Source organism: Podarcis vaucheri (assembly GCF_965113315.1).
Source record: "Podarcis vaucheri genome assembly, chromosome: 2".
Lineage (NCBI taxonomy): Eukaryota > Metazoa > Chordata > Lepidosauria > Squamata > Lacertidae > Podarcis > Podarcis vaucheri.
The window spans coordinates 113,346,607-113,374,386 of record NC_138760.1 but is presented as its reverse complement, the minus strand read 5'-3'; the positions used below and the strand labels follow the sequence as shown (position 1 = coordinate 113,374,386).

At 46.5% G+C, this 27,780-nt stretch overlaps 2 protein-coding genes across 2 annotated transcripts in view; one reads left to right on the top strand and one right to left on the bottom strand.

The window, feature by feature from the left end:
- LOC309524893 (E3 ubiquitin-protein ligase TRIM7-like) overlaps positions 1–27,780 on the top strand; it is a 254,550-nt gene that overhangs the window by 194,072 nt on the left and 32,698 nt on the right. The gene's annotated exons all lie outside the window — the stretch shown is intronic.
- Positions 718–23,294, bottom strand: LOC309524843 (L-amino-acid oxidase-like). The gene is made up of 7 exons (XM_082209957.1): positions 23,049–23,294; positions 15,620–15,837; positions 13,926–14,038; positions 6,637–6,838; positions 5,730–5,798; positions 3,713–3,849; positions 718–2,195 (listed from the first exon to the last, which is right to left on the bottom strand). The coding sequence occupies exons 1-7, from the start codon at positions 23,197–23,199 to the stop codon at positions 1,388–1,390; spliced, it is 1,698 nt and encodes a 565-aa protein (XP_082066083.1). The 5' UTR covers positions 23,200–23,294; the 3' UTR covers positions 718–1,387.

Below are 27,780 nucleotides of genomic sequence, written 5' to 3'. Positions count from 1 at the left end.
TTTCAAAAGCTTTGCGTTGGAATGCTCCATTGTAAGTCGTTTAATGAAATAATCCATATTAAATGGGGGGGGGATATATGCAGAAACTTCCTGTGTGATTTGACATGATTTTGATATTAGTTCAGTGCTGGAAATCTGTCTCACTTTTTCCAGATTTTTTTTTTAAGACATCAAAAATATCTTCCTTCAAAAATAAGGAAATAACATAAAAATGAAATGGGGGGGGGGATATCCCAGAAATAACATTAATTGCTTATGGTCTGCAAAAAAAAGCTTTTTATTTTTTAATGTATTGAAAGATTAATTACTTCCAATTGTACTGTAAGTACACAAGACGAAATGAGTGAAGATGGTGCTGGCAAAATAAACGAACAAATCTTTTCAAAATTCCATATTCCTCCCATTTCAGTTTCTTCTATGTGGAGAAATGTAAATTTCCCCACTCTGCTTGTATTATAAATTCCAGCCTTGCTGTCCATCAGGTTTCCCCTTCACAGTATAACCGGGAAAAGAAGGAAAAGATATAGGGTACAGAATGGAAAAACAACAACATGGTACTACTGGCATTGGGTCATGATTTTTAATTTTCTTTGGCATTTTTGTCTGCCATCTAGAAATGCTGTTAGATTTTGTTGCACACCACCCCAAGAACCCAGAGATTCCAGGAGTTTGAGGCTTTGTGTTTCCTTTTGGAATGAGGCACAACAGAGACAGTGGTGTCTTCATAATCTATGGTTTATTTGCAGATCTATACTACGGAGGGGCTCACAACATTGACACCCAAAGAGGGTCTTGTTTCTTTCATAGCCGTAGCCTTGGATTCAAAGAGAAATCAAGCCTTGCTTTCAAGCCTTGCTCAGACTCTCTCCAGAGTTCTTCTAGGTCACATCACTTGAAAAACTCTGGCTTTGGTTGTTGTTGTTGTTCTACACATTTTCTGTCTTGCTCAAAGCCCCCCTTGTTCTCCTAATGACCCATTACCCTGGCTTATATTTTAACACTTCCTGGAACCAGTGGTTAGAAGGATCTCGCATCCAGCCTACTTCCTTCTCCCCAAACTCATAGCAATATTTTGACTTGTCCCAATTCAAAACTCCCGTATGTCAAGATACAGTGGTACCTTGGGTTAAGTACTTAGTTCGTTCTGGAGGTCCATTCTTAACCTGAAGCTGTTCTTAACCTGAAGCACCACTTTAGCTAATGGGGCCTCCTGCTGCCGCCGGAGCCCGATTTCTGTTCTTATCCGGAAGCAAAGTTCTTAACCTGAAGCACTATTTCTGGGTTAGCAGTGTGTGTAACCTGAAGCGCATGTAACCTGAAGCGTATGTAACCCGAGGTACCACTGTATTCCTTCAAATGATCTTTTCTCCTTTTGCAGAGTGCCTGTTTAAAGTTCCTCTTTGTTATTTGGCTGGTTCCTGGGCAACCACTTCCCAGATGCAAGGTTGATTTCTCTTGCTGCCCTCAGCCCTGACATGATTGCGGAGTCCAGCCAGCCGTGGAGTTTGGTAGTGTGTTCCCCAGCAAAATGGATCCTGCCTTCTGGCTCCTCAAGAGGTTCGCTGTAATCGACAAACTGGTAGGGGGTGAAGGCAGCAAAGCCAGCCATGGAATATTTATCCAAGCTCCATCTCTTTATTACGGATGACTGGCACACAGACTGGATGTACCCCTTGGGCAGCTGGTGGATGGCAGACAGGTCATCCAGGGTGATGCTAATGATGTCATCATGGCTGAGGGCCTGAAAGAAACGGGAGTCGTCACTGTGGACGTAGCTAGCCAAGACAACCCCAACGCCACCGGAAAAGTTTTGACTGACGTAGTAGACGAATCGGGCTGGGCGATCAGTTGTGGACTTCCCACCGCGGATCCCATCAGCTTCCCAGAACTTCTCGGTGCAAGCGAGGAAGACTTTGGTGGCGCTCCTGTAGTGGATGGACCGCAAGGCGTGGCTTTTGTCACGTGACAGGGGCGGCTCAAAATGGATGCGCCTCGTGGCCTTGGCGGTGGAGGTGACCACGGCGTAATCGGCTGTCACGCTGAACAGTGCTTTGTTGGCGGTTTGATAAACCGCGGTGACGCTCTCGCCTGCCTGCTCCATCCTGACCACCCTGGTACCGAAATGCACCCTTTCTGAAATGCTTCTGTAAATGGCTATTGGCAGCTGATCAAAGCCTCCTGTGATTTGATCAAACCTGCAAAAAAAACCCACACAAACAAATGCAGATGAATGGATAGAAGATGGAAGAGCCTACTGTCGTGTGTTGCTCAGTTGCTGCTCAGTTCAGCCCACACAAAAGGAAGCATTTCTGAACCCAGAACATAGTTAACACTCTGGAATTCGCGCCGACAAGGTGTGGAGATGGCCACCAACTCAGATGACTTTGAAAGAGGATTAGACAAGTTCACGGAAGATAATCAACGGCTTTTCGTTATTGTGGATATATTATCCAAGGGGATAGCTCACTTGGTTAGAATGTGGTGCTAAAAACGCCAAGGTTACAGGTTTGATCCCCGCATGGGACAGCGGCATGTTTCTGCACTGCAGGGGGTTGGACTAGATGTTCCTCAGGGTCCCTTCCAAATCTGCAATCTATGATTCTATGCATGCTGGGTATCACAAGTGGGGAGAGGGGCTATTGAGCTTAGGTCTGCCTTGCAGGCTTCCCATAGGCATCTGGTCTAGATGGAACTTTCGCAAGAGCCAGCTGGACTCTTACATCTTTATGTTGACTTTGTTGTAGGGAGAGGGAGCATATGTTATTTATTTGTTTATTTATCTATCATCAATTTGATTTACAGTGGTACCTCAGGATACATACGTTTCAGGTTACAGACTCCGTTAACCCAGAAATAGTACCTCGGGTTAAGAACTTTGCTTCAGGATGAGAACGGAAATCGTGCTGCGGCAGCGGGAGGCCCCATTAGCTAAAGTGGTGCTTCAGGTTAAGAACAGTTTCGGGTTAAGAACGGACCTCTGGAACGAATTAAGTACTTAACCCGAGGTACCACTGTATATACACCAACCATTATTCAAAGATGCCGGAGCGGTGTACAACATTAAGAACAACATTTACAACATTAAGAACAAAATAATAAAATGCAGAGCATAATACTGGACTGCATAATAAAATAATCATAATAACAGTCCACCCACCCACCCCTTTAACAAATCATCGATTATTTAATGGCTAAAGGCCTGAATAAAGAGGAATGTTTTTGCTTGGTGCCTAAAGATATGTAATAAATGGCCACAGGCATAGCCAGATTTTTGTTGGGGGTGGGGCAGGGCTTTTGTTGGCATGGGGAGGCAGAACCCCAGCTTGCTATCCATTTTTATAGATTTTTATTTGTTGGTGGGGTGCTGCCCCCCCTTAGCTACACCCATGATAATGGCACCAGGCAAGCCTCTCTGGGGAGAGCATTCCACAGACGGGGAGCCACCACAGAAAAGGCCTGTTCTTGTGTTGCCATCCTCCAAACCTCTTGGGGGGGACGGGGGACATAGAGAAAGGTCTCGGATTACAAGCTCAGGGTCCGGGGTCAGTTCGTATGGGGAGAGGCATTCCTAAGGTATTGCGGTCCCAAGATGTTCCTACAGTCCTAGTTTTGGAAATGAACCAAAATGCAATCTCATCTGAAGAAGAGCAGATTATTTACTTCAGCAAGAATAAATCCTCCCTATTTCCTTGCAATGCGTATTTCCGCTTACCTCTTTCCAGAAGAGAAGATTATTTCACCTCTCATACTTTCAATGAACGACTGGTAATAGCCAGCATCTTCATTGAGCAAGTCCCCAATCATTTCGACAGCTCCACGACTCAGCTTTGCTACTTTGATTAAATATTGCTGTTATGGGAAAGGGAGGGGGGGAAATAACCACCTTTAAGGACGGTACTCAACAAAGACACTTAAGCAAACACACCACCAAGCAACAACTGAATTTGGAATCTAGTACATGAGACATCCTGAGGTTCTCAGGCTTTGGGATTTGACTCTTCTGGAAAGCAAGGAATTGGATCCTGCAAAAAGTAGCAGTGCAGTCCTCTATATATCTATCTCACTGAGTTCGGTGAGGCTTGCTCTCAGTCCCAGGTGAGTAAACATATCTGTATAGTCTTAGGTCAGGCATAGGCAAACTCGCCCCTCCAGATGTTTTGGGACTACAACTCCCATCATCCCTAGCTAACAGGCCCAGTGGTCAGGGATGATGGGAATTGTAGTCTCAAAACATCTGGAGGGGCGAGTTTGCCTATGCCTGCCTTAGGGCTCATCCACCCTTCTGTTTGGGCTCACCCACCCTTCTGCTTCTCCTTTACATCTGTAGGTGAGGCAGTGGATATGCTGGACTGTTGTCTTGCCTCTGTCAGCCAACAGACTGAAGCTCAGTCCAGATAGGACTAAGGCACTAGTAGTGGGTGATTCCCTGGACTGGATGGATGGGAGGGAGGTGGCCTGCTCTTGATGGGATTATACTTCTTTGGAAGGAGCGGGTATGTAGCTTGGGAGTTCTTCTGGATCCTTTGCTGTCGCTTGAGGCCAGTGCCGGATTTATGTATAAGCTAAACAAGCTATAACTTATGGCCCCACTCTCTTGGGGGCCCCAAAAAAAATTTAAGGGGGAAAAACCCTGGATGTACATTTCCAAACTACAAGATAAAAAAACAAATAAAATAAAACGTTTGTTATTGCCAAATGCCAATGTGCTTGCATTATTAAGTTTGTTATGAATAAAAAATCACTTTAAGTTAGAGCTTAGTAATTATTTCACTATTAATATACCGTACTTCTTCTTAATTGTATTTCACTATTAATATACTTCTCAATTGTATTTCAGTTCAACAGTTACTTTGATAAAATACATATTTTGTTATGTGCAAATGGCTTTAGATACCTACTAGGTCCATAAATTACCATATAACATATATTCAACACAAAAAACAGCGACAATTTGTTGTTGACAAAGGACAGCTGGACCTATAAAGGGCCCCATTACCTTCAGGAGCTTAGGGCCTCATCAAACCTCAATCCGGCCCTGCTTGAGGCTCAGGTGGCCTCGGCAGCATGCAGTGCCTTCCATCATTTCTGGCTGGTGGCCCCGCTGCTTCCCTAATCAGGACAGGGATAGACTAACTTCTGCTAGCTATACTCTGGTAACCTCAAGGTTAGATTACTGCAACAAGTTGTGCATGGGGCTGCCTCTGAAGACAGTTTGGAAAATTTTGCTGGTGCAGAATTTGACCGCCAGGTTGCTCACCAGGGCGAGATGGTTAGAGCATAGTGTACTTTATCCTTTATCTGACTGCACTGGCTGCCCATGAGTTTCTGGGTCCAGTTCAAAGTGCTGGCTCTGACCTATAAAACCTTAAATGGCTCAGGACTGCAAAGGGTCAAGGGCTGCCTCTCCCCATATGAACCAACCTGGACCCTGCAATGATCACCTGAGGCCCTTCTTCATGTGCCCCCGCTCCCCAGGATATGTAGGTGGGATACCTAGGAAGCTGGGTAACTACTATAGGCTTGTGTAATATTCTAATAATATAACAGAAGTGCACCAATGAAGTTTCAGTAAAAACACTTTGCACTTTGCAAGTTTGGGGCATTGCTTTAGCTAGTTTTGTTAACTTATTGGTTTTATTGCGCTAGCCAAAGGCCATGGTAACATCCAAAGAACGAAAAGAAAAGAAAAGAAAAGAAAAGAAAAGAAAAGGGGGATCATTCTTTTTTACCTTGGTTGAGAAGGTGTCATATTTACCCAGCACGTAGCTACAGTTTGTTCTCTTCACCTCTTCTTCAACCTGGTATGACCATAAAGAAAAAGTCAGAATGCATTTCATAGTTTACCTACATTGGCTCCCAGTACGTTTCCGAGCACAATTCTAAGTGTTGGTGCTGATCTTTAAAGCCCCCAAATGGCCTCAGCCCAGTATACCTGAAGGAGCATCTCCACCCCCATCGTTCAGCCCAGACACTGAGGTCCAGCTCCGAGGGCCTTCTGGCGGTTCCCTCACTTTGAGAAGCCAAGTTACAGGGAACCAGGCAGAGGGCCTTCTCAGTAGTGGCACCCACCCTGTGGAACGCCCTCCCACCAGATGTCAAGGAAATCAACAACTATCTGACTTTTAGAAGACATCTGAAGGGAAGTTTTTAATAGCTGATGTTTTATCATGTTTTTAATATTCTGTTGGGAGCCGCCCGGAGTGGCTGGGGAGGCCCGACCAGATGGGCAGGGTATAAGTAATAGATGATGATGATGATGATGATTACTACAATGTGATGTGCTGCCTGAGGAGGTGCTTTCTTTTGTCCATCCCAAATCCTCTAAGCTTCAGCTTAACTGGATGTCCCCAACTTCTAGTGTTATGAAAAAGGGAGAGAAAAAACCCCACCCACTTTCTGTATACCATGCATAATATTTAGCATCACATAATCTTAAATATTCTCATGCCTCCACTTAGTAAAAATAAATAAATCCCCCAATATAGTAACCTTCCCTCATAGAGGATCTACAATTTATTTTAGGAGGGTGTGTCGGCTAGACTTGCTTTTGGTTCTTTCCACTTCTACGGTCTTAATATTTGGAACAGGACACAGAAGGTTTTTCCCAATTAAAAGAAGCACCAAAAGTATCCCAACCCGATGGAGGGATTCCTCATACAGCTGACCAGCGGTTTTGCCTTCTTCCGAGGGATCCACAGTGTAATTCAAGAGGCCGGGGTTCCTCTTAACCTCCCCGACTCGCTTCCTGATGTTGTCAATCAAATACCAGGCATTCTCATCCTCTGGAAAGAATTCCGTCAGACTCAGGCCAAACTTTCTGACGTATGCGCGGGCGATCCTGGGGCATGAGAAGGGGACAGTGCATAGTCAAAAGAGTGGAATTTGCTCTTCCAAGAGGCAGTGTTGCCCACCAATTTGGAGGCCTTTAAAAGAGGGTTAGATCAACACATGGAGGACAAGGCTAGCAATTGCTACTGGCTATGATGGATTGCCGAAGAATTGATGCTTTTGAATTATGGTGCTGGAGGAGACTCTTGAGAGTCCCACGGACTACAAGAAGATCAAACCTCTCCATTCTGAAGGAAATCAGCCCTGAGTGCTCACTGGAAGGACAGATCCTGAAGCTGAGGCTCCAATACTTTGGCCACCTCATGAGAAGTGATGACTCCCTGGAAAAGACCCTGATGTTGGGAAAGATGGAGGGCACAAGGAGAAGGGGACGAGAGAGGACGAGATGGTTGGACAGTGTTCTCGAAGCTACCAGCATGAGTTTGACCAAACTACGGGAGGCAGTGGAAGACAGAATTGCCTGGCGTGCTCTGGTCCAGGGGGTCACGAAGAGTCAGACACGACTAAACAACAACATGATGGATATGCTGTGCTTCCACGGTCAGACGCAGCGATGATTATTATGTTGTTATTATTTACTAGGTTAGTATACAGTCGTACCTTGGAAGTCAAACAGAATCCATTCCGGAAGTCCGTTTGATTTCAAAACGTTCAGAAACCAAAGTGCAGCTACTGATTGGCTGCAAGAAGCTCCTGCAGCCAATCGGAAGCCGAGCCAGACATTAGGCTTCCGAAAATCGTTCGAAAACCGGAACACTCACTTCCAGGTTTCAATCTTTTGGGAGCCGATTTGTTTTGACTGTACCGCTCTTCATCTCAGGAGAGTTCACAAGATAAAAGCACATATAATTAGTCAAAACAGGAGCACACAAGCACATTTCAAAGGCTGCAGAATATTAATCATCCACCTGCCACCATATATATATATATATATATATATATATTTGCTTTCGTAGATTTTCACGGGTACAGGAATGCAGGTTTTGGTGTCTTCGGGTGTCTTCCCGTGTAAGAGTCGGGGTGTCTGGGCGACGTTTCGACGAGGTCTCACTCGTCATCTTCAGGCTGGTGCTTTCGGCTTCTTGTTACTGGAACAGAGCAGAGTCTGGTATTTGAGTTCCTATAAATCGGCAGTTGCGTAGGAACAGGAGATCACATAAGATGGTGGCTCTTCGGATTTCTAGTTTCTCGTAGGTTCTTGTCAGCTGGAAGGTTTCCTCCCCGTAGAGGTGAGATATTTGCTTTCGTAGATTTTCACGGGTACAGGAATGCAGGTTTTGGTGTCTTCGGGTGTCTTCCCGTGTAAGAGTCGGGGTGTCTGGGCGACGTTTCGACGAGGTCTCACTCGTCATCTTCAGGCTGGTGCTTTCGGCTTCTTGTTACTGGAACAGAGCAGAGTCTGGTATTTGAGTTCCTATAAATCGGCAGTTGCGTAGGAACAGGAGATCACATAAGATGGTGGCTCTTCGGATTTCTAGTTTCTCGTAGGTTCTTGTCAGCTGGAAGGTTTCCTCCCCGTAGAGGTGAGATATTTGCTTTCGTAGATTTTCACGGGTACAAGAATGCAGGTTTTGGTGTCTTCGGGTGTCTTCCCGTGTAAGAGTCGGGGTGTCTGGGCGACGTTTCGACGAGGTCTCACTCGTCATCTTCAGGCTGGTGCTTTCGGCTTCTTGTTACTGGAACAGAGCAGAGTCTGGTATTTGAGTTCCTATAAATCGGCAGTTGCGTAGGAACAGGAGATCACATAAGATGGTGGCTCTTCGGATTTCTAGTTTCTCGTAGGTTCTTGTCAGCTGGAAGGTTTCCTCCCCGTAGAGGTGAGATATTTGCTTTCGTAGATTTTCACGGGTACAGGAATGCAGGTTTTGGTGTCTTCGGGTGTCTTCCCGTGTAAGAGTCGGGGTGTCTGGGCGACGTTTCGACGAGGTCTCACTCGTCATCTTCAGGCTGGTGCTTTCGGCTTCTTGTTACTGGAACAGAGCAGAGTCTGGTATTTGAGTTCCTATAAATCGGCAGTTGCGTAGGAACAGGAGATCACATAAGATGGTGGCTCTTCGGATTTCTAGTTTCTCGTAGGTTCTTGTCAGCTGGAAGGTTTCCTCCCCGTAGAGGTGAGATATTTGCTTTCGTAGATTTTCACGGGTACAGGAATGCAGGTTTTGGTGTCTTCGGGTGTCTTCCCGTGTAAGAGTCGGGGTGTCTGGGCGACGTTTCGACGAGGTCTCACTCGTCATCTTCAGGCTGGTGCTTTCGGCTTCTTGTTACTGGAACAGAGCAGAGTCTGGTATTTGAGTTCCTATAAATCGGCAGTTGCGTAGGAACAGGAGATCACATAAGATGGTGGCTCTTCGGATTTCTAGTTTCTCGTAGGTTCTTGTCAGCTGGAAGGTTTCCTCCCCGTAGAGGTGAGATATTTGCTTTCGTAGATTTTCACGGGTACAGCAATGCAGGTTTTGGTGTCTTCGGGTGTCTTCCCGTGTAAGAGTCGGGGTGTCTGGGCGACGTTTCGACGAGGTCTCACTCGTCATCTTCAGGCTGGTGCTTTCGGCTTCTTGTTACTGGAACAGAGCAGAGTCTGGTATTTGAGTTCCTATAAATCGGCAGTTGCGTAGGAACAGGAGATCACATAAGATGGTGGCTCTTCGGATTTCTAGTTTCTCGTAGGTTCTTGTCAGCTGGAAGGTTTCCTCCCCGTAGAGGTGAGATATTTGCTTTCGTAGATTTTCACGGGTACAGGAATGCAGGTTTTGGTGTCTTCGGGTGTCTTCCCGTGTAAGAGTCGGGGTGTCTGGGCGACGTTTCGACGAGGTCTCACTCGTCATCTTCAGGCTGGTGCTTTCGGCTTCTTGTTACTGGAACAGAGCAGAGTCTGGTATTTGAGTTCCTATAAATCGGCAGTTGCGTAGGAACAGGAGATCACATAAGATGGTGGCTCTTCGGATTTCTAGTTTCTCGTAGGTTCTTGTCAGCTGGAAGGTTTCCTCCCCGTAGAGGTGAGATATTTGCTTTCGTAGATTTTCACGGGTACAGGAATGCAGGTTTTGGTGTCTTCGGGTGTCTTCCCGTGTAAGAGTCGGGGTGTCTGGGCGACGTTTCGACGAGGTCTCACTCGTCATCTTCAGGCTGGTGCTTTCGGCTTCTTGTTACTGGAACAGAGCAGAGTCTGGTATTTGAGTTCCTATAAATCGGCAGTTGCGTAGGAACAGGAGATCACATAAGATGGTGGCTCTTCGGATTTCTAGTTTCTCGTAGGTTCTTGTCAGCTGGAAGGTTTCCTCCCCGTAGAGGTGAGATATTTGCTTTCGTAGATTTTCACGGGTACAGGAATGCAGGTTTTGGTGTCTTCGGGTGTCTTCCCGTGTAAGAGTCGGGGTGTCTGGGCGACGTTTCGACGAGGTCTCACTCGTCATCTTCAGGCTGGTGCTTTCGGCTTCTTGTTACTGGAACAGAGCAGAGTCTGGTATTTGAGTTCCTATAAATCGGCAGTTGCGTAGGAACAGGAGATCACATAAGATGGTGGCTCTTCGGATTTCTAGTTTCTCGTAGGTTCTTGTCAGCTGGAAGGTTTCCTCCCCGTAGAGGTGAGATATTTGCTTTCGTAGATTTTCACGGGTACAGGAATGCAGGTTTTGGTGTCTTCGGGTGTCTTCCCGTGTAAGAGTCGGGGTGTCTGGGCGACGTTTCGACGAGGTCTCACTCGTCATCTTCAGGCTGGTGCTTTCGGCTTCTTGTTACTGGAACAGAGCAGAGTCTGGTATTTGAGTTCCTATAAATCGGCAGTTGCGTAGGAACAGGAGATCACATAAGATGGTGGCTCTTCGGATTTCTAGTTTCTCGTAGGTTCTTGTCAGCTGGAAGGTTTCCTCCCCGTAGAGGTGAGATATTTGCTTTCGTAGATTTTCACGGGTACAGGAATGCAGGTTTTGGTGTCTTCGGGTGTCTTCCCGTGTAAGAGTCGGGGTGTCTGGGCGACGTTTCGACGAGGTCTCACTCGTCATCTTCAGGCTGGTGCTTTCGGCTTCTTGTTACTGGAACAGAGCAGAGTCTGGTATTTGAGTTCCTATAAATCGGCAGTTGCGTAGGAACAGGAGATCACATAAGATGGTGGCTCTTCGGATTTCTAGTTTCTCGTAGGTTCTTGTCAGCTGGAAGGTTTCCTCCCCGTAGAGGTGAGATATTTGCTTTCGTAGATTTTCACGGGTACAGGAATGCAGGTTTTGGTGTCTTCGGGTGTCTTCCCGTGTAAGAGTCGGGGTGTCTGGGCGACGTTTCGACGAGGTCTCACTCGTCATCTTCAGGCTGGTGCTTTCGGCTTCTTGTTACTGGAACAGAGCAGAGTCTGGTATTTGAGTTCCTATAAATCGGCAGTTGCGTAGGAACAGGAGATCACATAAGATGGTGGCTCTTCGGATTTCTAGTTTCTCGTAGGTTCTTGTCAGCTGGAAGGTTTCCTCCCCGTAGAGGTGAGATATTTGCTTTCGTAGATTTTCACGGGTACAGGAATGCAGGTTTTGGTGTCTTCGGGTGTCTTCCCGTGTAAGAGTCGGGGTGTCTGGGCGACGTTTCGACGAGGTCTCACTCGTCATCTTCAGGCTGGTGCTTTCGGCTTCTTGTTACTGGAACAGAGCAGAGTCTGGTATTTGAGTTCCTATAAATCGGCAGTTGCGTAGGAACAGGAGATCACATAAGATGGTGGCTCTTCGGATTTCTAGTTTCTCGTAGGTTCTTGTCAGCTGGAAGGTTTCCTCCCCGTAGAGGTGAGATATTTGCTTTCGTAGATTTTCACGGGTACAGGAATGCAGGTTTTGGTGTCTTCGGGTGTCTTCCCGTGTAAGAGTCGGGGTGTCTGGGCGACGTTTCGACGAGGTCTCACTCGTCATCTTCAGGCTGGTGCTTTCGGCTTCTTGTTACTGGAACAGAGCAGAGTCTGGTATTTGAGTTCCTATAAATCGGCAGTTGCGTAGGAACAGGAGATCACATAAGATGGTGGCTCTTCGGATTTCTAGTTTCTCGTAGGTTCTTGTCAGCTGGAAGGTTTCCTCCCCGTAGAGGTGAGATATTTGCTTTCGTAGATTTTCACGGGTACAGGAATGCAGGTTTTGGTGTCTTCGGGTGTCTTCCCGTGTAAGAGTCGGGGTGTCTGGGCGACGTTTCGACGAGGTCTCACTCGTCATCTTCAGGCTGGTGCTTTCGGCTTCTTGTTACTGGAACAGAGCAGAGTCTGGTATTTGAGTTCCTATAAATCGGCAGTTGCGTAGGAACAGGAGATCACATAAGATGGTGGCTCTTCGGATTTCTAGTTTCTCGTAGGTTCTTGTCAGCTGGAAGGTTTCCTCCCCGTAGAGGTGAGATATTTGCTTTCGTAGATTTTCACGGGTACAGGAATGCAGGTTTTGGTGTCTTCGGGTGTCTTCCCGTGTAAGAGTCGGGGTGTCTGGGCGACGTTTCGACGAGGTCTCACTCGTCATCTTCAGGCTGGTGCTTTCGGCTTCTTGTTACTGGAACAGAGCAGAGTCTGGTATTTGAGTTCCTATAAATCGGCAGTTGCGTAGGAACAGGAGATCACATAAGATGGTGGCTCTTCGGATTTCTAGTTTCTCGTAGGTTCTTGTCAGCTGGAAGGTTTCCTCCCCGTAGAGGTGAGATATTTGCTTTCGTAGATTTTCACGGGTACAGGAATGCAGGTTTTGGTGTCTTCGGGTGTCTTCCCGTGTAAGAGTCGGGGTGTCTGGGCGACGTTTCGACGAGGTCTCACTCGTCATCTTCAGGCTGGTGCTTTCGGCTTCTTGTTACTGGAACAGAGCAGAGTCTGGTATTTGAGTTCCTATAAATCGGCAGTTGCGTAGGAACAGGAGATCACATAAGATGGTGGCTCTTCGGATTTCTAGTTTCTCGTAGGTTCTTGTCAGCTGGAAGGTTTCCTCCCCGTAGAGGTGAGATATTTAATACCAGACTCTGCTCTGTTCCAGTAACAAGAAGCCGAAAGCACCAGCCTGAAGATGACGAGTGAGACCTCGTCGAAACGTCGCCCAGACACCCCGACTCTTACACGGGAAGACACCCGAAGACACCAAAACCTGCATTCCTGTACCCGTGAAAATCTACGAAAGCAAATATCTCACCTCTACGGGGAGGAAACCTTCCAGCTGACAAGAACCTACGAGAAACTAGAAATCCGAAGAGCCACCATCTTATGTGATCTCCTGTTCCTACGCAACTGCCGATTTATAGGAACTCAAATACCAGACTCTGCTCTGTTCCAGTAACAAGAAGCCGAAAGCACCAGCCTGAAGATGACGAGTGAGACCTCGTCGAAACGTCGCCCAGACACCCCGACTCTTACACGGGAAGACACCCGAAGACACCAAAACCTGCATATATATATATATATATATATATATAATCAGTGCTTTTTTGTCTAAACCCAAGGTACCAATGTATAATGAATATATAAACAGACTGGGGGTGGGGAGAGATAGCAAAAAAGGTTTGGTAAGCCCTGTGCAGAGCACTTCCTAAACACCTAGTTGTTGTTGTTGTTGTTGTAGTAGTAGTAGTTGTTATTATTATTATTATTATTATTATTATTATTATTATTATACCACACCCATCTGACTGGGTTGCCCCAGCCACTCTGGGCAGCTTCCTATTGCCCAGCGCTTACAAATAGTCACTATCTCTCGACTTTATCTTCTTCACAGGTGCATCGTGGGGCAAAAGGGAGGTGAGCTATGTTTGCCACCCTGGGGAAGGGAGGAATAATGAGTGTTCCCAGAAGAGGTCCTGCCGCCTGCTCCTCCCATCAGCTCTGTCCCGTTCACAGAAAACAAACTGCCGTAGGCCTCGCAGCCAAGATTTTATCCAACTAGTGGGCCACATCTAAGAAATCATACGTTGTCTTCAACTCCGCATACACTTCCTTCCTCATGGCAACAAGCCAACAGCTCTTTTGTCTCCCACACAGCCAAGCGCACCAGGACACGTGTCCGTGGAAAGAGCCATCACGGATGAGCAAGGCGGGATTTATGCATGCTCAGCAGATGAAGTGAAAGGCATGTGGTAACCTCCCGTCTCACCTGTGTACCTGAGGCAAACGCATGGGCCCCAGATCTGCATACCAGCCTTCTTGCTCGTTTCGATATGTCTCCACTCGTCCCCCCACACGGTCGCTGGCTTCAAGAACTGTCACCTGAAGGCAAACAGGACAGCTACTGCTGTATCACTCCAGCTACTGCTTCATGCTACACTAGGTAAAGGTAAAGGGACCCCTGACCATTGGGTCCAGTCATGGCTGACTCTGGGGTTACGACGCTCATCTCGCTTTATTGGCCGAGGGAGCCGGCGTACAGCTTCCGGGTCATGTGGCCGGCATGACTAAGCTGCTTCTGGTGAACCAGAGCAGCACATGGAAATGCCATTTACCTTCCCGCCAGAGCGGTACCTATTTATCTACTTGCACTTTGACGTGCTTTTGAACTGCTAGGTTGGCAGGAGCAGGGACCGAGCAACGGGAGCTCACCCCGTCGCGGGGATTTGAACCGCCGACCTTCTGATCGGCAAGTCCTAGGCTCTGTGGTTTAACCCAAAGCGCCACCCACGCTACAATAGCCTGCCTCAATTTCCATGGTCCACATCACAATTCTTGAGGGCAGTTGAGAGACTTACCCAGCATCCAGCTGATAAATCAGCGTGGCCACATGGGTTTCTCCATTTCTCAGGGCTAATTTACAAGGGACTGATGTTCAATTTCAACCCTCCAGTGGTTGTGGATTCGCCTTCCTTGGAGGTTTTTAAGCAGAGATTGGATGGCCCTCTGTCATGGATGCTTTAGCTGAGATTCTTGCATTGCAGGGGACTGGACTTGAAGACCCACAGTGTCCCTTCCAACTCTACGATTCTATGATTCTGATTTCACCTCTTGCTCCTGTCATGGACCAGGAGTCGGCTTCACCTGCTGAGCAGCAGCCTGAAGCAGCAGAAGGCAGAGTGACTCCACCTGCTGCTGATCAGCCTTCTTGCTCCTGAGGAGAACCAGCTGGCTCCAGCTTTTTTAAGCAGATTTCCAGCCTCAGTCAGTTGCTGGAAACAACACTTGTCATTCCTGACCAGACCTTGCTGTTTCTTGCTTCTCGTGACCTTGGACCGTCTGCTTTCTTGACCCCCAGATCATTTGACTACGTGAACTGAGATACTCCTGACGGGACTGAACCTTGCATACGGCCTCTGCCTCCAGGCAAGTACCCCCCTGAGACTCGACTGGTTGGCTGGCTTCTCCTTCTACTGAGCTCTGCTGTGGTTGGCAGCACACAACTACAACAGCTCCTTACGCCTCCCCACCTATTTCGGCCTAGTTTCCCCAACTACCAGATGAGGTCTGTGCCATGTTAAATGGCTGCCCTTGTGAGATCTGCTGCAGCCAAAAAGATTCATGGTATTTTTGGGTGGGACTCCATCACATACCACCAAACTCAGATTGCGAAGTCAGGTTGCATGATTAAAATTGATTTGGTGCCCTTGAATACCAAACCTTAACCCCCACCTCCCCGATCGGACTCTGTGTGAGAGGAAAAGGTGAGGTGTGGAATAACACTTCCTTTGATGCAACAACCAACCTCCCCGCAAAGTAAAAAATGAATACTCAGCAAAGAGCCACAGTGGTTTAACCTCCCTGCAGACTTTGTGCGAACAAATCAATACGCAGGTCCCTAGGGGGAAACCTCGGAAGCAGAGGACCAGTTGCAACATCTGTGAAGACTAAAGGACCCCTTACCTGGTGTCCAGCTTCTGTGAGAGTGTAGGCTGCACTGAGGCCTGCTATGCCTGCTCCTACGATCAGCACATGTCTTGGGTGCAATGCTTTGCCCAGCCCGTTCTTGGCTATCTCTAGATAATTCTCATACTCAGCATCCTGGAAGCACTTTTCCAGCGGACTAGGATTATCTGTGTAGCAGCTTCGCAGGGCAGAAAAGAATAGCAATGCCGAAAGAACTGGAATGCAAAATACACAAATTGATAGAATAAATATATTTGTCTGCATGTTCCTGTTTGTCTACATTCTGCCATCCACGCTCAATCCATGTCCCTTTGGTTGGAGGCACAAATGCTCTTGGAAAGCAGTTTGTAGAAATGGCAGGAGGGAAGAGTGCTCTTATGCTTGTACCTGGGTGGCTGCTGGGGGGAAGAAGAAGAAGAAGAAGAAGAAGAAGAAGAAGAAGAAGAAGAAGAAGAAGAAGAAGAAGAAGAAGAATAGTAGTAGTAGTAGTAGTAGTAGTAGTTTGGATTTGATATCCTGCTTTATCACTACCCAAAGGAGTCTCAAAGCGGCTAACATTCTCCTTTCCCTTCCTCCCCCACAACAAACACTCTGTGAGGTGAGTGGGGCTGAGAGACTTCAGAGAAGTGCGACTGGCCCAAGGTCACCCAGCAGCTGCATGTGGAGGAGCGGAGACGCGAACCTGGTTCACCAGATTACGAGACTACCGCTCTTAACCACACCACCACACGGGCTGGGCTAGATGGGGCATTGGCTTGATCCAGCAAGCTCTTCTGATGTTCTTAGCTGTTTACAAGCCTCTCCCAAGACTGGCCAAGTGTGAAGTGTATATAGCAGAAGAAACACCTTCAACGGTCAAGTGGTTGAACCTTGGGTGCATTAGCTGCAAGCTGCCTACCAGTTATATATTACAGCAGGAGAAATGAATTGGTGCTGTCAGATAAGATTTAGCAATGGCATGGGAGGGGTGTTTAATGACACCATCATTAAAGGTTTCAAAACAACATTGGAGTGTCCTCAAACTTCTGACGGGGCATTTCTTGAATCCTAAATATAGTCGTGATTGCTTTTTCCCAACTAGTTGTTTCTCCCCAGTGAAGATTCTGCTTGTAAATGACATGACATATTTACCAATTTAGCTCACACCTGACGTTTGTTAAAACAAAAGCCAAACTGTGGTGGTGGCGATGATGATGATAATATCTGGGTGGCTTCCAACAGATAAAACAACATAACACAACATCGAACATTTAAAAATTCTCCATACAGGGCTGCCTTCAGATGTTTTCTCAAAGTTGTTTAGTTCTTTATCACCTTGACATCTGATGAGAGAGTGTTCCACAGGGCAGGTGCCACTACCTGGAAGGCCCTCTGTTTGGTTCCCTGTAACTTCTCATAGTGAGGGAACTGCCAGAAGGCCCTTGGAGCTAGACCTCAGTATCTGGGCTGAGTGATGCGGGTGGAGACATTCCCTCAGGTATACTGGGCCGAGGCCATTTAGGGCTTTAAAGGTCAGCACAGAATTGTGCTTCGACAATACTGGGAGCCAATGTAGATCCTTTAGGACAGGTGTTATATGGTCTAGGTGGCTGCTCCCAGTCACCTGTGTAGCTGCTACATTTGGGATTAGTTGCAGTTTTTGAGTCGCCTCCAAACGTAGCCCCATGTAGAGCGCATTGCAGTAGTCCATGTGGAAGATAACCAGGGCATGTACCATTCTGATGAGACAGTGCACAGGCAGGTAGGTTCTCAGCCGGTGTACCAGATGGAGCTGGTAGACAACCGCCCTGGATACAGAATTGACCTGTGCCTCCATGGACAGCTGTGAGTCCAAAATAGCCCCCAGGCTGCACACCTGGTCCTTCAGGGGCACAGTTACCCCATTCAGGACCAGGGAGTCCTCCACACTGTCCCCCCTGCCATCCAGAAACAGTACTTCTGTTTTGTCGGGATTCAACCTCCATCCATTAACAACCATCCATCCTCCAACTGTCCGCTTTCAACAGACTTTGTGGTTGGCAGATTCCTGTCATTGTCTAAAGACGTTGTTCTGGAGAGAGGGGGGGCAGAAGATGAGTTTGACCACAAACCCTGTTAGAACCTGCTTTTTAAGGAACTAAAGCTCTAACTGAAGAGTGATTACAAAACTTTCCCCTTTGCTACCCATGACTGAGCTTGATGCTATTAAGCAATAAGGTGTTGCACAGTGGAAGCACCAGATTGCTTCTGCTAGTGGTCCTGCACCATTGCATCCTCACTGCCATCCTCACCCCCATCTCATGCCACCCCTGTCAGTGTGTTTATATGTGTTGGAAGCTGCCCAGAGTGGCTGGGGCAACCCAGCCAGATGGGTGGGGTATTGTTATTATTAATTACTACTACATGCAAATCGACCAGCCTAGACAGCATCTTAAAAAGCAGAGACATCACCTTGCCAACAAAGGTCCGTATAGTTAAAACTATGGTTTTCCCAGTAGTGATGTATGGAAGTGAGAGCTGGACCATAAAGAAGGTTGATCACCGAAGAACGGATGCTTTTGAATTATGGTGGTGGAGGAGACTCTTGAGAGTCCCATGGACTGCAAGAAGATCAAACCTCTCCATTCTGAAGGAAATCAGCCCTGAGTGCTCACTGGAAGGACAGATCTTGAAGCTGAGGCTCAAATACTTTGGCCACCTCATGAGAAGAGAGACTCCCTGGAAAAGACCCTGATATTGGGAAAGATGGAGGGCACAAGGAGAAGGGGACGACAGAGGACGAGATGGTGGGACAGTGTTCTCGAAGCTACCAGCATGAGTTTGACCAAACTGCGGGAGGCAATGGAAGACAGGAGTGCCTGGCGTGCTCTGGTCCATGGGGTCAAGAAGAGTCGGACACGACTAAACGACTAAACAACAACAACACATGCAAATCAGCCAATCATTTCAGTATTTCTATGATCATGTGCATATGTAGCCAACAGTTAAAGTGATCACGCATTCGTCACATGTAATGATGTTTTGGGGCCTTCAAGGAGTTGTGCAAATGTTTTGGGTGTTAACCTATTCTGTGCCTCCTACTATAGCTGAATAAACTGTCTGGACTTTCCATCCTGGTGTGAAACTCATTAGCTACCTTCACCCCAGCCCAGCAGGAGTGCTGCTGAATCAGGTGAGAGCCCCATCTAGTCCAGCATCCTATTCTCACAGCGACCAACCAGAGGCCTGTGGGAAACCAAGAATCAGGACCTGAAGGCAACAGTGCTCTCCGCACTTGTGATTTCCAGGACCAGGTATTCAGAAGCATACTGTCTCCAACGTTTCTATCATGGCTAATAAGCCACCATTCTGTCCTGTGGAAATGAATTCCCATCATTGCTTATTTCAACTCGCTTGTGGAAACAACTCAGAGGCCATGAAAGAAGGAAGGTTAACAACATGAAGATTTAAAGGAACTATTGGAAAGACTATTCAAGGCAGCAGAGATATGAGATGATCAGAACCCCCCCCTCCCAAACTTGGAGCATGGGAAGTCCCAACAAAAAAATTATAATTTAGGCAGAACATTTGGACTATTTGATATGTATTTGTATAATCTGGAACATTCAGTGTGGTTTGATTGGATTGTTAAAATGGGAAACTTAATAAAAATGATTTTTTTAAAAAAAAAGTGAATTCCACAGTTTAACTACGTTCTATGCAAAGAAGTGTTTTTATTTCTCTTTCCTGAAACTTCCAATATTCAGCTTCATTGGATTGTCCCAAGTTCTGCTATTATGAGAGAGGGAGAAAAAACTTCCTCAAGCTCTTTTAACTCTAAGCATATACAAATGGGGTGCAGGTGGCAAAAGAGATGTCTTGAGGGATTTCAGAATGTCACTTTGTCATGGGCAGAATCTGGAGGAAGTAGCAGTGGTGTACCGTGGGTTGCCAGAGGGGTGGGCAGTGTCATGTATTCAGTGGTCTGTGTTTGTCTGAGCAAACTGGCTTAAGGTCTGGACTAAGGATTCTAAGCTCCTGTGTTCTGATTTGATACCTGATATCCAATCACGTAAAGGGACGCGGGTGGCGCTGTGGGTTAAACCACAGAGCCTAGGACTTGCCGATCAGAAGGTCGGCAGTTCGAATCCCCGCGACGGGGTGAGCTCCTGTTGCTCTGTCCCTGCTCCTGCCAACCTAGCAGTTCAAAAACACGTCAAAGTGCAAGTAGATAAATAGGTACCGCTCTGGCGGGAAGGTAAACGGCGTTTCTGTGCGCTGCTCTGGTTCGCCAGAAGCGGCTTAGTCATGCTGGCCACATGACCCGGAAGCTGCATGCCGGCTCCCTCAACCAATAAAGCGAGATGAGTGCTGCAACCCCAGAGTTGGTCACGACTGGACCTAATGGTCAGGGGTCCCTTTACCTATCCAATCACATAGCATTATCAGAGTTTAGGCTACTGGCATTGGCTCTTAAGCTCCGGGTTACGATTTACAGCTTCGGGGTTGAGACAGCCGATCATCTTGAGGGTGGCCCAGGCCTTCAGAAATGCACATTTGCAGTTGTCTGTTGCTCTTGATGATTCAGTAAAGCCTTTAAGCTGAATCACTGCCTTGGGTCTTGCTTGAACCCACATATACTTCAGGTGGGAGGTAAACAGGTGGAGTACGCATGCACATTCAATTGCCTAACGGCGTCCATGTCACCCAAGAGATTGCAGCTGCAGAGATAAGAGTTGTTCTTTTGTCTGGTGGCGAGGTCACTTCCTGGTTTGCATGGAGAAGCCATTTTCAATGGAGCCCAGCAATGGAAGTGCACAGCCATATGGAGGCAGCAGCAGGTGTTGAAATTTTGCGCCCCTAACAATTTTGCGCCCAGGGCTACTGCCCACAACACACCACTGGGAAGTAGTGCCAAGTGGGCAAGGTTAGGTGGGGCTACGAAGCCAAAACCCAACAAATAATTAAACAAAATAAAATCTACACTACTGATATGCAACTTGCCACACACAGTAGATCCGTTTTCCCCAATCTGGTGCTCTCCAAATGTGCCTGGCTTGCAACTCCCATCATCCCTGACCATTGACTGTACTGGCCTGGGTTGAGGGGAGTTGTAGTGTAAAACATTGGGAGGGTGACAATGTACAGCTTGGTAGAACACTAGCACACACCCGGTGTAATCCTGACCCATGGATTTGAGTTTTTGCCCTTGTGAGCTTTGACATGCCTGGATAGCTCAGTTGGTTAGACCATGGTGCTGATAACACCAAGGTTGCAGGTTCAATCCCTGTATGGACCAGCTGCATATTCCTGCATTGCAGGGGCTTGGACTAGATGACCCTCAGGGTCCCTTCCAACTCTACAGTTCTGTGATTCTGTGATTCTATGGTTAGTATACCCTGACACAACGTGAACTAATGTTTATTCATACACACACCACTGAGAGGTTTGGGATCTTCTGCTAGAGTTAGGAGTGTGTCTGCTATGAATATTTGTTTTACCCACAACCTTACGCCTATAAGAAGTTCTTACACAAAAGAAATAAGCAAAGCTTGCTTTAAAGCAGAGGTGCCACCTTGGGCAAAGACTGGGTGGCCAGCAGCGTGGTACATGCGAGATGTTGCACACGCGCCTGTGATGTCATGCACGTGTCATTGGGAGGAGGCACATTGTTGAGAGAAGGCCTTGCCCAGTGTTGCACAGCTTTGATGGCCACAACTCTTCCTCTCTCATGCTCAGAAGGAGCCTGCCTTTGATACTGTCTTCAATATTTGGGGGGGGGCTGGGTCCCCTACTAAGGAATATTGATGGGACTGATGACACCTCAGCCCCCTAGAGTTGGCATATCCGGTTTATTGTGTGAAGAGAAAGGGACAGAATATATAAATGTTGCTTTGGACAGCAAAATTACAGTTTAAGCAGGCAGCAAATCCTACACATTGGTCTAAAGAGTGAAGTAATCCATTACTATTCTCAAACGCCTACGGAAAGTGAATGTGACAATTTTGCCACAAAACCCAAACTTATGATAAAGCAAGCGATGGAAGGGGAAGGGAATATGTGTCCTTAAGGAGAGGCATGTGTTGGTTCCTTGAGAGTGCTGAGTAAGTTCGTCGTTGGAGCTTGGAGAGAGCTAAGTAACATAGGGTTTCTGTACTAATTTTAGCCAATGCATTCTAATGGAGAAGGGACTTTGAGATGAGCAGTTCCTGTAATTCCAACAGCATAGCTGTCAACTTTCAGATTTGAAAATAAGGGATCAGCAGCCTCACCTGTTCCGGGGACAGCCTACGGGATATCTAACAATCCGGGATAGCAGCAGGAAGCAGCGCAAAACAGCGCTGGAATAAGGGAATTTCCCGCAAAAAAAGGAAAGGTTGACAGCTATGTCCAACAGCTCTGTTGTTGTGTTGTTCCTTTCTGGAACTCCCTGCCTAGTTCCCATTTTGCTTAGTCTGCTTAAGTAAAAGTTGAAAGAATATTAGCCTAGTGAGCAAAGACTAAACTGGTTCTCCTTGTCTGCTTTGTTTCTTAAAGTTATCTTACCATTTTGTCTGTGCAGCAGGTGTCGATTAGCTTTTAGGGGAACTGGATGACACGTGCGAATCTTTATTCAATGTATTAGGACACATTTGAGATAAGATCTGGTGCCACATTAGGTTTTACTCATACAAGGATCTTTTACTCATGCAAGGACTACAGTAGTACAGTAGTAAACCATAGCAAAAGCTCAGATTAACACACACCTATTCACATTGCAGACAGGGTGCAAGGCTTTTCTGCATTGGTTCCACTGAAATGAGTGGGAGTTTGCAAAAGAGCAAAATCCCACAGGTAACACTTAAGAGTCAAAATAGAGCTTTCCACAACAAGTTTAAGCTCCCCCTCCCTGTCCTCCCATACCTTTTGCTTTCTGAAATTCAACTTGGCGGAATATTATTTTAAAATCTTGCACTGGAAATACTTTTGGGGTTTGTTTGTTTTAGACTGTTTGCTTGTGGGCTGGGCTTTTGCACAGTACCAGGTCTCCTTTTATATACTTTTACAAATTAGAATAATAATAAATTTAAAGCATTTTTGTTTAATAGCAACTTGCAAAAGATTTTTACATCTCCCCTTCTCTAAATCCAGTAACATCAACAACTAGGTATGCTGGTGAACAAATACTGAATTAGTCAAATCCACCAAATAGTTGATCAGTCATCTGTTAGATAAAAAGACATTTTTATCTAACATATGTTTCTTTTGTTGGAAATGTATAATATCAAACAGTATTTTCTCTGTCGCTTGTTATTCTCTGCTCTCCACTACTCTAATAATAATAAGAAGAAAACCTCCCACATATTTTCTAAATAGCAACAGTTTCTGAAAGTTGAGCGTAGTGAAATCTGACATCAGAAATGTCATTAATAAGATTAAAATCAGACATTTACCTTAGCGATGTAATCTTACCCAGGATTATACTTACAGAAGATGTTCATACCTTTTGCCTTGGGAACTTGGAGGGCAAAACTTGTTGGGGCCATTTCTTTTGCTAAGTGAGACGCTCCAAATACTTTTTCAAATAAACACTCATACGCGAACAGAACAGGAGAGTGAGTGAAGAATGATTTAAGCATTTGGCAGGCTCCTCCCCTACTTTCTCTTCCTCCTTCCACTCTAATTATGCATCAAGCAATTATCAAAGAACTGGAATTTTCTTGATATCTGTTCTTTGGTTTGCATTTATGTCTCTAGGAAGCCCCACAAGCAAAGCATGAAGGTAACAGCCCCTGTCTCCCCAGGGATGACGGATGCCATAGGGGTTGGTAGGGAAAAAACTGGGAGGCCAACAGTAGGGGGAGCCAGAAGCAATGATACACAAAATCAACTCGTTCTCCTTTTGTCATCGTCCTCTGCCCTAGTGGATCCAACATGGGCAACATGGAGACTAAGGGCTTATCCATACCTACCTTTCAGATTAAATGGGTTTTCTGCAGATTGCTGTTTGCTCCAACTGAGCTTTAAAGAGTGGGTTTTCGTGGAGAAAGCTCCGGAGCAAGACAAAGAACACTTGGACAGGGAGCTTTGAAGTGTAAACCAAATACAACCACAAAACCTAACAATCTTCTTCTTCGGCGTTCACTCGTAGCCGAGTAAGACTGTCTTCCATAAACACCTTCTTAACTGTGAGTCTGTAAGTGACTCTGGAGGCCAGTTCTGGATCCACATGTCCTTCCACAGTGGGAGTTGATCACGGTGAGGGTTTGCCAAGCGTGCCTTCCTTTTAGCACATTTCTCCCTTTTGTCCTGAGTTTGAGCATCTTCAAAGTCCACAACACCTTTGGTAAAGGCTGTCCTCCAACTGGAGCTCTCAAAAGCCAGTGTTTCCCAGTTGTCAGTGTTTATACTACTCCCCCCCCCCCTTGAGAAAGTCTTTAAATCTATTTTGTTGACTACCAGCATTATGCCTTCCAATTTTAAGTTCGGAATAGAGTAGTTGCTTTGGAAGATGATAATCAGGCATCCGCACAACATGACCAGTCAAGCGAAGTTGATGTTGAAGAATCATTGCTTCAACACTGGTGATCTTTGCTCCCTCCAGTACACTGGTATTAATTCGCCTTTCTTCCCAAGTGATGTGTAAATTTTTTGGGAGACACTGTTTGCTCTTTCGAGGAGTTGGAGATGGCGTTTATAAGAGGTCTGTGTTTCACAAGTATACAGTAAAGTTGGTGGTACAATAGCTTTGTTAACAAGCATTTTGGTTTCCCTGCAAATGTCCCGGTCCTCAAACGCTCTGCACTTCAATTGGGAGAAAGCTGCACTCGCAGAGCTCAGGCGATGCTGGATTTCAGCATCAAATGTTGGCCCTTGTGGAAAGATAACTGCCCAGGTAGGAGATGTGATTGACACTTTAACCCATTTTAAGCACACAAGGCCAAAATTATTCTGTTTTTACTTGAATCCCTCTCATAAAACACTGACAGTCTGGAGGTGTCCAGGGTGACCAGAGACCCCCGGAATAATTTCTGAAGGGTGGAGTTGCTTTTGAGCAGAGCTACAGCCATCACTCTGTTACACTCTGTTACACACACTGAGATTCCTCACACTCAACTCCTCTCTTTATGCCTTTAAAAAAAAATGAAATAGGCATATTCAGGAACTGAACTTGAGTCACAGCTGCGTCTGCTAGATGGGATGGGCAAAAGGTAAATCAGGATCTCATGACAGATCTCTGGGTAATTTTAGTAGATTGGCAAGGATTATAACAACAACAATTATACTGCCAACAATTATACTGCTGGCATACTGTTGACATAAAGAAAGGAGGGGGGTGGATTTTGCATAGAAGAATTGGGAGCTCGCTTCAATTCTGGCACTCAGAACAAATACCTGGGCTCAAAAATATTCAACTATAAGCTTCTTTCTCGTGCACCTAGCTCCAGCTGGTGGATCATTGATAAGTAATAAAAAGAACAACAGATCCCTCAAGCTTGGAGAATCTTAGAACTGCTGTCATCCCCTGTTGGTGGATGGCGGTGAGGAAAGAAAATTGTGAAGGGAGGTATCTTTTACATGTGGTGGACTTTTAAAGAGGTAAAGGCTTTCTGGGAAATGGTACATATGTTGATATTTTCACCCCTCCCATTGCCAGAATCTCCTGATCCGCTCCTGACTGATTGCCTGACTCTGTGTCGAGAGTCCTATCTATGTAGTGACTAGAGGGCTGGGTGGGAGAGGTAACACTCATGGAAGCCAGTACAGCTCGGGTTAAGAACCATTTCAGGTTAAGAACGGACCTCCGGAACGAATTAAGTACTTAACCTGAGGTACCACTTTACAGTCATACCTTGGGTTAAATGTGCTTCAGGTTGAGCGTTTTCAGGTTACGCTCCGCAGCGACCCAGAAGTAATGGAGCGCGTTACTTCCGGGTTTTGCCGCTCACACATGTGCAGACGCTCAAAATGATGTCACACGCATGCGCGGAAGCGGCGAATCGCAACCCAGCCGCCTAGCCGGGTCAGGGCAGAACCAGTTAATTGAGCCCAGTCACTGCACATCGGTTGAAAGGCGTACTGACAATAAGAAGAAGAATACTTTTGTTAAAAAACCCTTTTTTGTTAAAAAAGCCTTTCTATTGAGGATAGTTGGTGAAGTGACACCAACAGGAGATAAAGTACTGTTTATGTATGCAACAACTGCGGCATTTTTATCCCAAAAATGGAAACAAGAAGAAGTACCAACGAAAGAAGAGTGGCAGATGAAGATGATGGTCTTTGCAGAACTGGCGAAGCTGACAGGAAAAATCTGAAACCAGCATGATCAAGCATTCCAAAAGGACTGGAGTAAATTTATACAATATTTGAAATACAGTGGTACCTCAGGTTACGTACACTTCAGGTTACATACACTTCAGGTTACAGACTCCGCTAACCCAGAAATAGTGCTTCAGGTTAAGAACTTTGCTTCAGGATGAGAACAGAAATCGTGCTCTGGCGGCACAGTGGCAGCAGGAGGCCCCATTAGCTAAAGTGGTGCTTCAGGTTAAGAACAGTTTCAGGTTAAGAACGGACCTCCGGAACGAATTAAGTACTTAACCTGAGGTACCACTGTACTACTGTAAGCAAGTAACCTCCCTAGCAGGGTTGTCTGGAGACTTGTAATGAGAGGTATTCTACCTTTCTATATTTATTTAGATTTTGGGCCATTTTGTAATGAGTGTAATTAGAATTGGAAAACCTACAAAATGCAGTGATATAAAGGTGAGAAAACTGTGATGGAGACTTTTCTGCAAGCTCAGAAAGGTACAAGAAAACTCATTTCTTAACATCGATCGTCTGTCTGTCTGTCTGTCTTTTTGCAAAGCAAGGCGGTTCTTTGCTGCAGGCAGCACCCAGGAAGAACCTTGCATGGCTTTTCCCCGGGGACCTCTGTGTCCGCTTAAAAAAATGCAACGCATGGACACGATCGGACACTCTTCCGCGGGCGAAAGAAAGCGCTGCCGATCTGCAGGCAGTCCCCTCTCTCTCCCCGCCCCACCTTTGCCCGTAACCCGCCTCGCCAGCAGGGGACACGAGGACGGAAATGACTCGCAGGCAGGCGCGTGTGAGCTCGGAAGCAAGTTCAGAGTCTGCTCAGTGGGATCGCTGTTAAGATCCTGTGCGGAAAAGGACAGGGATAAATGTTTCAGGCTTCACAGGGGATTTTTCCACCATTACGGAGAGAGAGAGGGATGAGGGGGAACAAAAAAAAATAATTAAAAAAGGATGTGTCAGAAGTGGGATTTGAACCCACGCCTCCATTCGGAGACCAGAACACCCAGAGCCTGGGAAGGATATGAGCCTTGAGTCTGGCGCCTTAGACCACTCGGCCATCCTGACACTGACGCTTGGGCTCTCCCTAGCTGAATCCTAATTAGCAGTATGCTAATTCACGGGTCTACGTGCCTCCACCCGCATTTCCTTTGCGTTTTATGCCGATCTTTTGCAGAGGCAGAGAAGCCTCAGCAGCCTTCCTTCTGTCAAAGCGGCAAGGCGCTGGCACACACGCATCGACCTCGCTGTGCGCCGGGGTTGCGCTGCAGCAGCGCCCTGTTCCCCAGATTCAGCGCAGAGCTCCGAGAGGAAGGAGATGTTCTAAAATCGTTTATTCTTTTAAAGGCAGTTTGCTCTTGAAGTCAGTGGCGTAGCGTGGGGGGTGCAGGGGGGGCCGGCCGCACCAGGCGCAACATCTGGGGGTTAGGGTTAGGGGGCGCAAATCCACGGGTTAGGGGGCGCAAATTACTTGCCTTGCCCCGGGTGCTGACAACCCACGCTACGCCACTGCTTGAAGTTACTCGGTGCGAGCTGTTGAGTTGCCACATGATGTTTGATCAGGTTGCGTGTGTGAGTCTGGTAAGTGGGAAGACCTGCATTTGCAGATTTTAAGCTTTGTATTGAGCTGTGCATGTCTACTCGGAAGTAAGTATCATCGAGTTCAATGGAACTCACTCCCCGGGGAAATTCGCACGGGATTTCACTGTCAGTTCTGTTAGAGTTCTGTCAAGTGCAGGAAAAGAATTTAAAAAGTTAGAAATCATACATCTCAACATCTATAAACAGAAAGAAAAAGAAAACAAAAAGGAAAAGCAAAGGAAAAGAAGACAAAAAACAAAAAAAAATTCAAAATGTATCTTCTGTTAGAAGGAGTGTTGGAGGTGTGAGGCTGAAGTTACTTT

Excerpts from the sequence above, each read along its gene's own strand:
- LOC309524843 (XM_082209957.1), bottom strand. The coding sequence starts at position 23,199 with ATGCTTAAATCATTCTTCACTCACTCTCCTGTTCTGTTCGCGTATGAG. Across the intron at positions 6,839-13,925 it reads CGTTTGCCTCAGGTACACAG|GATCGCCCGCGCATACGTCA; the intron begins GTGAGACGGGAG and ends CTCATGCCCCAG. Across the intron at positions 5,799-6,636 it reads ATGAGGAATCCCTCCATCGG|GTTGAAGAAGAGGTGAAGAG; the intron begins GTTGGGATACTT and ends TGGTCATACCAG.